This window comes from Diabrotica virgifera, chromosome 2 (assembly GCF_917563875.1).
Source record: "Diabrotica virgifera virgifera chromosome 2, PGI_DIABVI_V3a".
In the NCBI taxonomy this organism is placed as follows: Eukaryota; Metazoa; Arthropoda; class Insecta; order Coleoptera; family Chrysomelidae; genus Diabrotica; species Diabrotica virgifera.
In genome coordinates this window covers 170,205,055-170,218,785 of record NC_065444.1, presented here as the reverse complement: position 1 = coordinate 170,218,785, position 13,731 = coordinate 170,205,055, and the positions used below count along the sequence as shown (strand labels likewise).

The 13,731-nt window shown below is 31.8% G+C and overlaps 1 protein-coding gene across 1 annotated transcript in view; it reads right to left on the bottom strand.

Moving 5' to 3' along the window:
- Positions 1 to 3,687: 3,687 nt before the first annotated feature.
- The window catches only part of LOC114333563 (uncharacterized), a 40,141-nt gene continuing 30,097 nt past the window's right edge, over positions 3,688 to 13,731 (bottom strand). Inside the window, exons 4-5 of the mRNA XM_028283454.2 lie at positions 9,036 to 9,187; positions 3,688 to 3,879 (exon numbers count right to left, since the gene is read on the bottom strand). Of these exons, the coding sequence (XP_028139255.1) occupies positions 3,693 to 3,879; positions 9,036 to 9,187 (339 nt within the window). The 3' untranslated portion in view covers positions 3,688 to 3,692. The remainder of the gene's footprint in view (positions 3,880 to 9,035; positions 9,188 to 13,731) is intronic.

Here is a 13,731-nt window from a genome sequence, read left to right as displayed (position 1 = left end):
CATCGCAGTGTTATGGTCGTAGTTTGTCGGCACCGCTTTCGAGGAAACCAGCGCTTAAGATATCTTTTTATGCACCCGCTTATGATCAAATTCGATGTTTTTGAAAGTCATACCGCTACGACTACTAGGGACGTGTAAGACATTTTTAAAACGTTACTAGTTACAAGTACTGAACTACCGTTTTTTAGTTACCTACTCAATTCAGTACAAGGATCAGATACATCAGTATTTTGTAATCAGTATTTGTACTCAGTACCACTGAGAACCGGTATCAAAAGTAACGGTTACACGTCCGCACTGATTTTGCCCGTCTCTATTCGTTATGGCGACAGCCGACGGTCGGGTTGGCTTGTGTTCAATATGCGGTGCGCTAGAAAAATAACTGCACAGGTCACCCGTCCCGCCGGCGCAGGTTGTGACTCGCTTAGATTCAATTTGCGCCTGGGCTTAAAATAGTGCTTCAAGTTTTAAAATATGTACCTACCTACGTGTGGCCAGTGATACGGGATGTCAACATGGTTGGTTTTCTGGTGTGAATGCAAGGCGGATACACTAAATATCTATATTACCTTTGCTTATGGGATGGTAGACTCGTAGCACTTCACCACCAGCAGCACTCATGGGTCTCATCGGAGCGAGTTTCAAATGTGAAGCCTCATCCTGCTTTAATGCCTCCATTGCATATAAAATTAAGTCTCATGAAGAAGTTCGTAAAAGACCTTCGTCAAGATTCTGAGGCTTTTCAATTTTTAAAACAATTTTTCCGAAACTATCAGAGGCAGAAAATTACAAAGAGCTTATTTCTAATAAGCTTAACAGCTTCAAAGTCATGGGTTGCGGGATGTCTCTTAAAGAACACATGCTACATGCTCACTTGGATCAGTGTAAACACAACTTGGGTGCATATTCAGAAGAGCAGGGATTGCTTTTACCAAGAAGTAATGAAGTTCGATCGACGGTATCAATTAAAATATAATGAGAACATAATGGTAACTAGGTTTGGAAGCTCATACGAGACAGTCCTTGTTTACACAATAGAAATACCAAAATTGTTCATGTTTAAATTTTTATTTGTATTGTTTTTAGTATTTAAGGGTTTTATATATACCGCCTTTTATAATTAAAGTTAATAAAAATATAATATATATTTCAACATTTGTTTACTTTTAAAAATAATTTCAATTAAAAAATAGATAAAATTTTATTATAAAATCAAAAGATAATTTTGATAAAATTTGAAATTTCGTTCTGGTAACGACAAAAGCAAACATTATTAGATAAAAATATTTTTTCTTTCTTTAGTTCAACATATGTAAGTAATCAAAATCAGAGGTACAGAACTCAGACTCAAGATTCATGTTGACCAGTGTAATGAGCGTGAAGAATTGTTGGAATTAAAAGACAACTGCCATTTTCCAGGTTTCACTGAAACTACGACCGAAGAACGACTTAAATCTTACAAGCTAGAGAATTTTAATCCGGTTGCAAATTATTCCACGTACGAAAGTCGTTAGACGTTAAAAATGTTTCTTGAAAAAAAATGTTAACTCAAGCGGTATATTTAAAGTTTCTTCTTTAGTAAACCTACGGTACAATTTTTGATAATACAGTCAAAAATTGTATAAGAAGACTATTCTATCATCTAAAATTGATTTAACAAGCAGAAACCAGGTAAGCATAAGAAGAGTATTTAGTTGTCGTAGTTAAGCCGTTGTAGCTTAAAGACGGCCACTAACGTTACTGCGGCGTCGTTCAATTTTGTCGAATTCGACTAATTGGCAAAAATTTTGATCATGTGTGACCGTGCATCCAACACAATCATACAACTTGACCACAGAGAGAAATGCGGAATGAAAGACTAAATTATTACCGAGGGCCGACAGTCCCTTAGAATAAATAAAAAGTTTATTTGAATGACACATTTGAAATTAAAAATCAAACTAAATTTTCTCTTAGTTTTTCACCCCTGTGAACTCATTAAAATAAACATTATACAAGTTTTCCTTTTCTTTAATTAATAAATTAAAACTCGTATAGAAACTGCAAGAGGAGCATTTATGAAACTGATCTATTCTGAGCAACTCTCAGCTGAATTTACAATAATTAAGAATAAAGTTCCTAAAATGTTATGTGTATCCTATGAAATTTAGATCTATTCTGAGCAACTCTCAGCTGAATTTACAACTAAGAATCAAGTTCCTAAAATATTATTTGTATCCTGTATTACTACAGTGATGTGAAACCTGGATCATGAAGCTTAATATGATGAACAAATTAGAAGCCTTCGAGATGTGGTCATATCGTAGAATGGTCAGAAAATCTTGGGTTCAACGCATTTCAAACAGAGATATCGGCAAATTGTCACGGAAGCATAAACCCACGCCTAAAATTTGGACACTGTACTTAAAGAAGAAGAAGTTTTCAGAGACTTTCGACTCATGATAATAACGTAATCTTTTATTCTGCGTTTAAATTTTTCAAAAATACATATTAGTTTTCTCAGGATTAGAAAAAAAATGAATCCTATACCATTGGAGCGGAAAATTTGCGCCTAGCACCTTAAATAATGGTATGAGAATAATAATTTAATTGAAACGATTATAAACATTTGGAAGGGTTTAAGGGAACAATAAAACCCCCATAAATTTTTATGGGGTGCACAAATTTCACTGTTATTTTTTATAGATGTTCCTGCTATAAGAAAAGCACATGTCCATTTTCAATATGAAATTTTTAATAGTTTTCGATATACAGTGGAACCCTGATAAGTCGGCCCCACATAACCCGGAAGTCTAACCCGGACCGCTTTTCATCAGACAAGCGTTTCAACAATAAAAATGTATGTAATAAAATATTTGAGAGATATTGGGTATTTGTATAATTTGAACTATACGATAGTAAAAATGACTCATGGCACACGGCGGCAGAGCGACGTTCATTGTCTCGGATTATCGGAAACAAAAAGCACCTGTTATTCCTTTATTTATTTCAAACTCTCTTAGCATTGTTTAAAAAAGACTATTTAAAAAATTCTTTTTTAAACAATGGTCTTAAGCAGGCCACGCACTGAATCGGCATAGAGCGATCGGCTCGGCTAAGAGCAATCGGCAGATTTTGCTATACATGGAAATAAATAAGCCACCGCGTACCGCCTAAGAACGTTCGACAGTCGAACGTTCTTAGGCGGTGCGCGGTGGCTCATTTATTTCCATGTATAGCAAAATCTGCATTGCTCTTAGCCGAGCCGATCGCTCTATGCCGATTCAGTGCGAGGCCTGCTTTAGTCTCCACTGTTATTAAATAACATAACATCGTTCCGATTGTGACCGTATTGTGTGTAGTACAGTCGTGTTTCAATTACAACGGAGTTTATCTGGAAGTATACCGTATTTTATTAATTTTTACCATAATATTCTCCGGCTTACCTGGATTTTCGATAACCCGGATCGGCCGTGGTCCCGATTAATCCGAGTTATCGAGGTTCCACTGTATTGGAAAATCTTTTATTTTGTACCTTCAAAGGGCTGTAACTTTTTTAATGTACAGATAAAAGTATGTGCACATAAAAAGGTACTAAGGTAAGTTTGGTTCAATCGAACTATTTTTAGTCCAAGAATATGGGATTTAAATTATTACTCGCCTTTTTGTTCCACCCTGTTTATTATGGGATTAAATAAAACGATATGCTAAGTTTAGTTAAGATGTAATATTTCGTGAATTATTTCATTTACAGCATCGACAAGACTACCCAAAGTACCTTTAAAAATATTTTGAATTATCGATAAAATAAGTGGATGTAAAAATGCAGTCACCACTCCTGTCATGGCATTGGTTAACCAATCAATTAAACCATTCCCAGAAAATTCAATGTCGATAGATCTAAAAGAGAAAATTGGCTTGTTAGACGTTTAATTACAAGAAATCATTTATGTTTATTTGATATGGAAAAAACCTTGGCACCCCAAAAAATGGGTCATTTTTGATGTCTCGTATCTCCTAAACCTGTTGTCCGATTTAAGTATTTTTTTTAATGCCTTATTCTTTAACAATATCGCTGTAATAATATTGATGCTAGATAGGTAAATTTTCATTGTATACCCGGTGTACCAATCAAACTGAGTTTTTTCCCAATTTATACAACACCCTTTGGAATATTCTAGCCTTTATAAAATATTGAAATTAAAACCCAACTATAGCCCCAGGTTTTATTAACATTCTGTTTTTATATTTATTTGCTTATGTTGGATAATAAAAAAGTTAGGGATTTTAACAACTAGCCATGTTCTTTATCAATACAGAGTGTTTCTAAATAAGTGCGACAAACTTTAAGGGGTAATTTTGCATGAAAAAATAATGACCGTTTGCTTGATAAGCCTATGTCCGCCAATGCTTCGTATTCGAGATACGGGATGTTGAATTTTGTCTTACAAACTGACGATTTATTAATTGCTCTAAAACCGGTTGAGATATGCAAATGAAATTTGGTAGGTTTTAAGAGGTAGTTATTGCGCATTTTTTGACACACAACTAAAAATTTTATATTCACCATTGGTGTGCAAGCGGGTAATATGACCGGGTAATATGACCCGTATGCACGTAAATGGTGAATATAAAATTTTTAGTTGTATGTCAAAAATGCACATTAACTACCTCTTAAAACTTACCAAATTTCATTTGCATATCTCAACCGGTTTTAGAGCAATAAATAAATCGTCAGTTTGTAAGAAAAAATTCAACATCCCGTATCTCGACAACGAAGCATTTGCGAACATAGGTTTATCAAGCAAATGACCATTATTTTTTCATGCAGAATTACCCCTTAAAGTTTGTCGTACTTATTTAGAAACACCCTGTGTTGATAAAGAACATGACTAGTTGTTAAAGTCTCTACCTTTTTTATTATCCAACATAAGCGAATACATAAAAAACAAAACTTTAGAAAAACCTGGGGCTATAGTTGGGTTTTAATTTCAATATTTTATAAAACCCAGTTTGATTGGTACACCCGGTATGCAATGTAAATTTATTTGTCTAGCAACAATATTATTACAGCGATATTGTTACAGAAAACGGCTATAACGCGTTGAAAAAGATACTTAAATCGGACAACAAGTTTAGGAGATACGAGACATCAAAAATGACCCATTTTTTGGGGTGCCCGTTTTTCGTGCTGGTGAGTGTAGTATAAACACTAAAACAACAACTAAATGGAAAACTGATTTATGCAATATGAAACTTTTCATGGAATGTTTTGGATTTTTGATTTTTGAAATTATAGCTACGATTTAAACAAAAATCGTAAAAAATTTAAGTAGAACCATCTGATCTCAAAATATTTGAACACTATCATTGTAGGGTAAAGGAGGGTAAGAGTACGCACTTAGTTTATTTTGGGTTGCAACTTGGGGGAAGAAAGACATATCAATACCATATTTATTGAATATCTATCTTTATTTATTACGTAACCATAAAATCATATTTTATCATGTTTGGACAAAAAAATATCCCTGTAAAAAATATTTTGAAATAGTGTCATTTGCGTACTCTTGAGCTCCAGGGAGGCTAAAATACGAATGAGTTATGGTAAAAGTACGCATTAGTTAAGAGTCTTACAATGGTCGCAAACGAAAGGTCCGCTTCCTTCATACGCTAAACAAGCCTCATGCCACTATTCTGCACATCCAATTCCACATTGAATCCAATTGTCATTAAATGACTGTCTACATCCTGGGAACTCAATATTCTCTTGTGATTCTCGGTTTGAGCTGGTAGATGGTTTGGGTTGCTCAATATCAAAAGTTAGTTTAGTTTTGACGTTTGAAGCTTTCTTCTGGTTTCTTTGTCACTATCTTTCATATTTTTCCTTTTGATCCTCTTTTCCGTCCTTGAAATCTTTAGACTGCGTACTTTTAGACTCATGTGACATGATTCAAAGAATGGCCACTACGTTCCTGCACTAAACAGACTCATTCTTCTCTTTAACTCCACTCATTAGATAGCTAATCGTATGGTCTTTGCCTTAATATTAATACAAAATTTACCTACCACTGTTAAGTAACCTTAAAATTTTACGTTTTAGAGTAAAAATATTACATTCCGAAGGTGAAAAAGAACAATTTACCTTGTAAAATCCAAAGATAGAGTGTCAGGTGGATGACAATATGGCGGATTCTTCTCCAGTTGAAAGCACACTAAAACGTGATATCACAAAATTCATGCACTGATGCCAAGTGTTTAAAAATTCCCTGCGTACTTTTAGGCGACCGCGTACTTTAACCCTCCTTTACCTTACTGTCATTGTAATTAAGTAACTGTATTTGTTGTTTGCAGGTATTAATGGTAGATCGGAGCGCCGCCAGAATTGAATGTTACTTTTTATTATACGGAGAAGATAAATTTATTTTTGTTCTTCTTCTTAAAGTGCCCTCTCCTCAATGGAGGTTGGCTACTACACTTACAAACCTTTCTCTGTCTTCAGCTATTCTTATTAGCTGTTCAAAATTTAGCCCTGTCCATTGTCGGATATTTTTGATCTACGATAGTCTTTTCCTTTCTAGTCCCCTCTTTCCCTCGATCTTTCCTTTCACTACAAATTGAGTACTTATTATTTCTCAGTATGTAGCCTAGGTATGATGTTATATATTGAGTAGGTACTTATTATTTCTCAGTATGTAGCCTAGGTATGATGTTCTCTGCCTTCTCTGTCTTTAGCTTTTCTTATTAGCTGTTCAAAATTTAGCCCTGTCCATTGTCGGATGTTTCTGAGCTACGATAGTCTTTTTCTTTCTACTCCCCCCTTTCCCTCGATCTTTCCTTTCACTATAAGTTGAGCATATTGGTAGGTACTTATTATATCTCAGTATGTAGCCTAGGTATGATGTTTTTCTAACTATCACTGTGTTGAAAAGTTCTTTTTCCTCGCGTATTTTATGCGGAACTTCTTCGTTTGAGGTATGTGATATCCATGAAATTTTGAGAATTCTCTGGTAGATCCACATCCACATTTCAAAGGCCTCCAATTTATTTACGGTTGATGTTTTCCAGACGTATAGTGCAAGCTATGGGTGAAAAATAGGTCGATTTCAGTATAATTCAGGAATTTTTGAAACCTACCACGTGTTGTAAAGGACGATGTCAGGAATAACTTCTACTAAAATGTAACAAAAAATTTTGTGCAAATTTTTAAAGATTTTTAATTTTGCAGCTTAGGATATTCATTTTATAGAAAAATCTTTTAATATAAAATTGTATTAGATTAAAAAATCTACAATTTGAGCTATGACAAGTTTAATTTTGTTAATAAGTTATTGCAAAACAGCCGGCGAAAGGTCCAAAATGGCCGTTTTTTGCAATTGCATTATTTATTGTAAAAATAACTTTTATGTATTTTTAATGCTTTAAAACGAAGATCATCTAATACCAAACATAAAAAAATTTGTAGAGCCCGATTGGAAAACTTTTTACTTATATATTATAACTTTTATCCCAAGGGGTCAAATGTCCAAGGCTATAACTTAAAAAAAAAATCGTCAAATCGCTCTCTGTCAAATGCTCTGAAACTTTGGGTTCTGGTAGTCCTTGATGTGTAGAATAAAATACTTAATGGGTGCATAGCTCCAAAAATCATGGTTTTAAGCTATAAGCCTCGGAAGTTATAGGTAGAGTGAGGACGTTTGACTTGAAATAAATTTATTGTCTCGAGAATGGGCGACTCTGGAGATAAATTACAAATCAGGTCGATTTTTACTTTTAAATTACAATTTTTTGGCGTATATATCATACTAGTGACGGCATCCATCTGGGCGTAATGGCGCAATCGATGATTTTTTAAAATAAGAATAGGTGTCGTGTGATAGCTCATTTGAAAGGTTATTCAATTCTATATTCAATAATATAAACATTAACATAATTATTTATACAGGGTGCTTAAAATTTTTTTTTGAATTAAATTAATTGAGACAAAAAGAAAAATGTATATAATTTGTTTAATTCGAAATACATTTTATTGTTGTCCGAAAACAGGAAAAAAAAACGGCCATTTTGGACTTTTCGCAGGCTTTTTTGCAATACCGTATTAACGAAATTAAACTTGCTATAGCTCAAATTGTAGGTTTTTTAAGTTACTACAATTTTCTATTTAAAAGTTTTTCTCTAAAATGAATATCCTAAACTGCAAAATTAAAAATCTTTAATAATCGCAAATTTAACAAATGAAAAACGTCATAAATAAAAACCGCACAAAAATTTTTGTTACATTTTAGTCGAAGTTATTCCTGCCATCGTCCTTTACAACAACTGGTAGGTTTCAAAAATTCCTGAATTATATCACGTTTTTTCACCCACAGCCTGGGGTAGTAGCATTTTGATGAACGTAGTCAAATTTCGAGTATTTTTCGAGAATAAAAAAGTAGTTTTTTGATTTTTTCGAAAGATTTTCTCGCCTGTTCTAGTCTCGATCTTATTTCTAGATCAGTATTTAGGCTAGTATCGATCCAACATCCCAGGTGCTTAAAATTGAACTGTTCTAAAATGTGCCCATTTATTGTGTAAGGTTGAGGTACGTTTTGATTTTTTCGGATTGACATCACTTTGGTTTTTATAATGTTAATTTTCATACGAAATTGCTCACAGGTCGAGTTCGTCTTATCGATGAGTAGTTGTTGACTCAAGTCGGAATCCCCAATCAACACCACCGTATCATCGGCGTATCTGATGCTGTTGATATTTATGCCATTCACGTTGACTCCATCCTTGGAATCCTCCAGTACCTCTTTAAATAGAAACTCTAAATGTTAAACAGCAGAGGCGACAGGACACATTCTTGTCTAACTCCCTTCCCAATTTCTGCTTCTGAGGATGTTTAACTTTCGATCCTAACTCTGACGGTTTAGTTCCAGTACAATTTTTTTAGTAATTTGATGTTTTTCCATCTATTTACAGTACATTATTTTTGTCACATATTTATTAAAAATACATTTTTATTTAAATTAAACTTTTTGTTACTGAGTCTGGCATTTATAAAATGTCTTACTTACCCTGTATTCATAATATCAAAATTGTCAAGAGTTGCATTATAGGTGTGAAAATCAAAACTTAATGCTGCTTGTATGATCACGTCCTCAATTTTTCCTTCTACCTCGCCCTCTATTCTTAACAGAAGATATTGAGTAATGTAGTGGTAAACGAACTGGAAAAATAAAGTGAGAATTACTAATAGAACTATTTTAATAGTGTAATTACCCACACTATTACTCCCCTTTTATTTTGATACCCAATGCTATTCAAAACAATTATTAAAATTAACCATGTTATTCATAATTTAATAAATATATGAAATTCAATATATGATTTTGTATTTTTATGTGATCGCCCATATTTTCCAAAAATTCCGGTTTCCAGTGAATCAATCCATCGTTACTTTTGGTTAGGAATATATGCAGACATAGTGGAGCGCAATCAAATAAGCCTACACAATCGATATGTCTGATTTGCAGGGTGGGGCATTAGTGTGACAAACTCCAATTACTCGTTTGTCTTAAGAGTTACGAAAAAAAGTTATGTATGTAAAAGTTGGGGCACATATAGTACCATAATTTAAAAATATTTTCAAAAATAGAGGGGTGTGTGTATTGACAGGGTGACACAAACTTTTGTTTTTTGAAATAGAACACCCTGTATATTTTTACATTTTTGGATTCTCCTCAATGTTTCCTTTCTTAAAATATATGGTTTTGTAATATAATACGAGGTAGTTTAAAAGTTAATTACTTTTTTTGTTAATTTCGTAGCAATATCTACACCCTGTAGAATTGTAGTGATGTGACATAAAATTTTCTATTTATATTCAAACGATTTTTAATATAGTCTACTACTGTTAATCATTAACAGTATAGCGATTTGTTTAATTTTAGTTTACAGGGTTGGTCGAAACTCGGAATGAGTATTTTCTTAGTTTTCTTAAATAGAATACCCTGTATTTTAGTATTGTAATAAAATGATATTTTATGATACTTTTTTATTTCTTAAGCATTCCTTATACGTAAGTGCTTTAATTTGTACGTTATTCGTGATTCTTTAAGCCAAACATTAATTGCAAGAAAAATTACGTGAAATTTTATTAGGTGGCCGTGAAAATATCCAATCAAAAATAATTTTTCGAAAAAGAATACATAATAATCTAGCCTGATTCTTAACTTATTAATATTGGATGAGATATCCAAGTACATTCGTAGTTAAGGTTGTTGGTTGGTGCTTAAAATATTAATCAAACATACACAATTCTCCCTAGTTGGCTATGACACAAAATTTGCTTAAACATTTGACATTATACTATTTATATAGTTCCAGTTGATTTGTTACCATTACTAATATTATTTTTTCTAATGTTAAAATGGCGTTGTGCTAGGAGAGTATAATAAAAATGAGCTACTTGCAATAAAAATTTATCATCTCCCTGATAGACGATAACCAAAAAGAAAAACTTTTGAAAGTATACTAAAACGGTTTCAACAGATTAAATACTTAGATTGTAAGAACGGTTGTACTAATATGCAGATCTTCAGTGACACTAAGGATTACATTTAATTCCTGTTTTCTTTACTTACAATAGTTATTGTTCGATCAGATTTACCATAATCTAAGTGTCCAGTCCGTTGAAACCATTCTAATATATTTTTAAACATTTCTCTTCTTAGTTGTCGTCTATCAGAGAATTTCTGATAAATAATTCTTATTGCTAGTAGTAGATTTTTGGTATACTCCATTAGCACAAAAATTTTATTAATCAGTACCTCATTAGAAAAATTCATATTAGTAATGGTAACAAAGCAACTGGAATTAAAAATAGTATAATGTCAAATTTTTAAGGAAATTTAATGTCATAGCCGACTAGGTAGAATATTGTATGTTTTTATTAATATTTTGCTCACCAACAATCTTAACTACGAATTTATTTGGATATCTCATCCAATATTAATAAATTAAGGAACAGGCTAGATTAGGATGTATTTTCAATATTTTCAGGGATACCTAATAAAATTTCACGTAATTTTTCTTGCAATTAATGTTTGGCTTAAATAATCACGAATAACCTACAAATTAAAGCACTTACGTATAGGGAATGCTTCAGAAATAAAAAAAGTATCATTAAATATCATTTCATTACAATACTAAACTACAGGGTGTTCTATTTAAAAAAAACTAAGAAAATACTCATTCCGAGTTTCGACCAACCCTGTATACTGAAATTTAACATTTCGCTATACTGTTAATGTTTTACAATAGTAGACCATATTAAAAATCGTTTGATTATAAAATAAAAATTTGATGTCAAATCACTACAATTCTACAGGGTGTAAATTTTGCTAGGAAATCAACAAAAAAATGTAAAAATATACAGGGTGTTCCATTAAAAAAACATAATTTTGTGTCACCCTGTCAATACGCACGCCCCTGTATATTTGAAAATATTTTTAAATTATGGTCCTATCAGTGCCCCAACTTTTACCTAAATAACTTTTTTTCGTATCTCTTACGACAAACGAGTAATTGAACTTTGTCATAATAATACCCCACCCTGTATGTACATATATGGAAAGATAAATGATCAATATAAGTCTTTCATATAAAGGGAGAAATATCTTCGGAAAACAAAATTTAGTTGAAAATGTTACCAGCCAAATGACCAAACTGAGAAGAAATTCTGCTTCAAATACGCTATCGGACAAAGTGACGATAAAATTATTACGGATTGTTGATAATTGACATATAATCAAAAATAACGTAGACCACAGAGGATAGTTCAGGCGTGATCTATCGAAAAGTAAACTATAATGGATATTTTCCATAGGAGTCTACTTTTTTGCTGGAATCACAATCACTTCAAGGTGTAGGTACCTTGTATTATTCACGATATGCGCCAGTTGTTAACGTTTTGCTTAATTTTTTACTTAACAAAATTTGAAAAAAAAAACTAAATAGATATTGCTCCTTAAAAAATTATAGAAGGAAAAAAGTCTCATTTTTCAATTTAAATAATATTTAATTGAAAACTTAAATTTCATTGTTTTAAAAATAGCAATAATTGGGAAAACAATTGCAAAATATGGGAGTTTTCTTTCATGTACCTACTAGGAATACTTGACAATATGTATGAAACGTGTGCTAAATTTCGTTAGGATCGGTTTAATAAATCTTGCATAATAATTTTGCAATGCAGAGTCTGTAGAAAAATTGCAAATTTGAATAATTGTGCAGGCCCCAAAATAACAAAATATATAGAAAGGATTAAACGTACTTTGAAAATTTTAAATTTATCAACTAGGAGAGCCTAGGAATTTTTTAAAGTTATTTATTTATTTGCATTTTTTTCTCAATTATTGCTACATTTTAAACAATAACCTTTACATTTTCAATTTATATCTAGACAAATATTAGGTATATAAAATTGGAGAACGAAACTATTACATTGCATATTTTTTTTTGTTGAAGCAATGTCTCTCGATTTATAAACGAAAATATGAGCCCAAAATATGAGCAAAAATTTCGACTTTTTCTGATTTTTTTTTTAAATAGAAAAATTAAGCACACAATTTTACACTACCAAATATCGCGTATAGACCAGTGCAGATAGCTCTAAAATGGACCAAAAAAATAAAAAATTAATAGCAGGATGAGACTAATTCCAAATGAAAGTACACATATTAGATAACATGTGGAACATTTTTCACCAAATCTGGATGAGGGGAACATGGGTTGGGGGAGCGTTTTTAGGGGTGAAAACGGTTAATTACGATTTTCGGCAAAACGGCACATCCTATCGAAAAAAGTTAAATTGCAAAGTTGTAGGCAATAAAAATATCTACAACTTTTGTAAATAAACATTTTTCACTTAACCTCAAAGTATCCGAGAAAATTGGAAAATTCGATGTTTTTGATTTTATTTTTTTTCTCACTAAAAAAATTTTTTTTTTTACCAAATATGGTGGAAACTGTCCCTCTTTCTGTCCCAAACGCGCTGTAATTTTTCTGTATAAAAATATTTTTTAAAACTCTTGTTTTTTATGTTTAAGGGAAAATGTAAGCATTTTTTCAATTGAAAAATCTCCCGAAATTTTTTTAGCTTTTTTAAAGAAGTTGGCATTTTTTTGTTTATTGAAACCTCTATTTTCTGATGGTGTAAAAAAATATATACGTTACTGTGGAAAATTTCGTCACAAAAGGCAAAAATCGGAAGTTTATTTTCAACCTCTCACCATTTTCAGATTCTCAGACGTAATATAAGTTGCATAGCGATCAGGAACCAACGAACCTCTGTTAAAAATTTACTACACTAATGCCGTTGTCTGTGATTTTTAATTTTGTGAATAAATTATAGTTAACAAAAATAAAAAACACGCTTTTAAAGCACTAACAATTTAAAAATAAAATATTACTAGCTTTAATTTTAAAAGTTATTTTTAAATTTTTAGTGCTTTAAAAGCGTGTTTTTTATTTTTTTAACTATATTTTTTTTAAGTCGGCCTACTTACCTATAAGCTACATTTTTTTTAAACTCTTTTCTCATGAACCAAATTAAAAGTCGCAATAACTTTTTTAACGAAAAAGTTTATTTAATATAAAAAAGTAATTATTATAATTTTAATGGCCAATTTTTCATCAATTAATTAAGTTTTTGCTTCTTTGATGGCATTTTTTCATCACAATCGATAATGCTTACAAATTCTGCAGTTT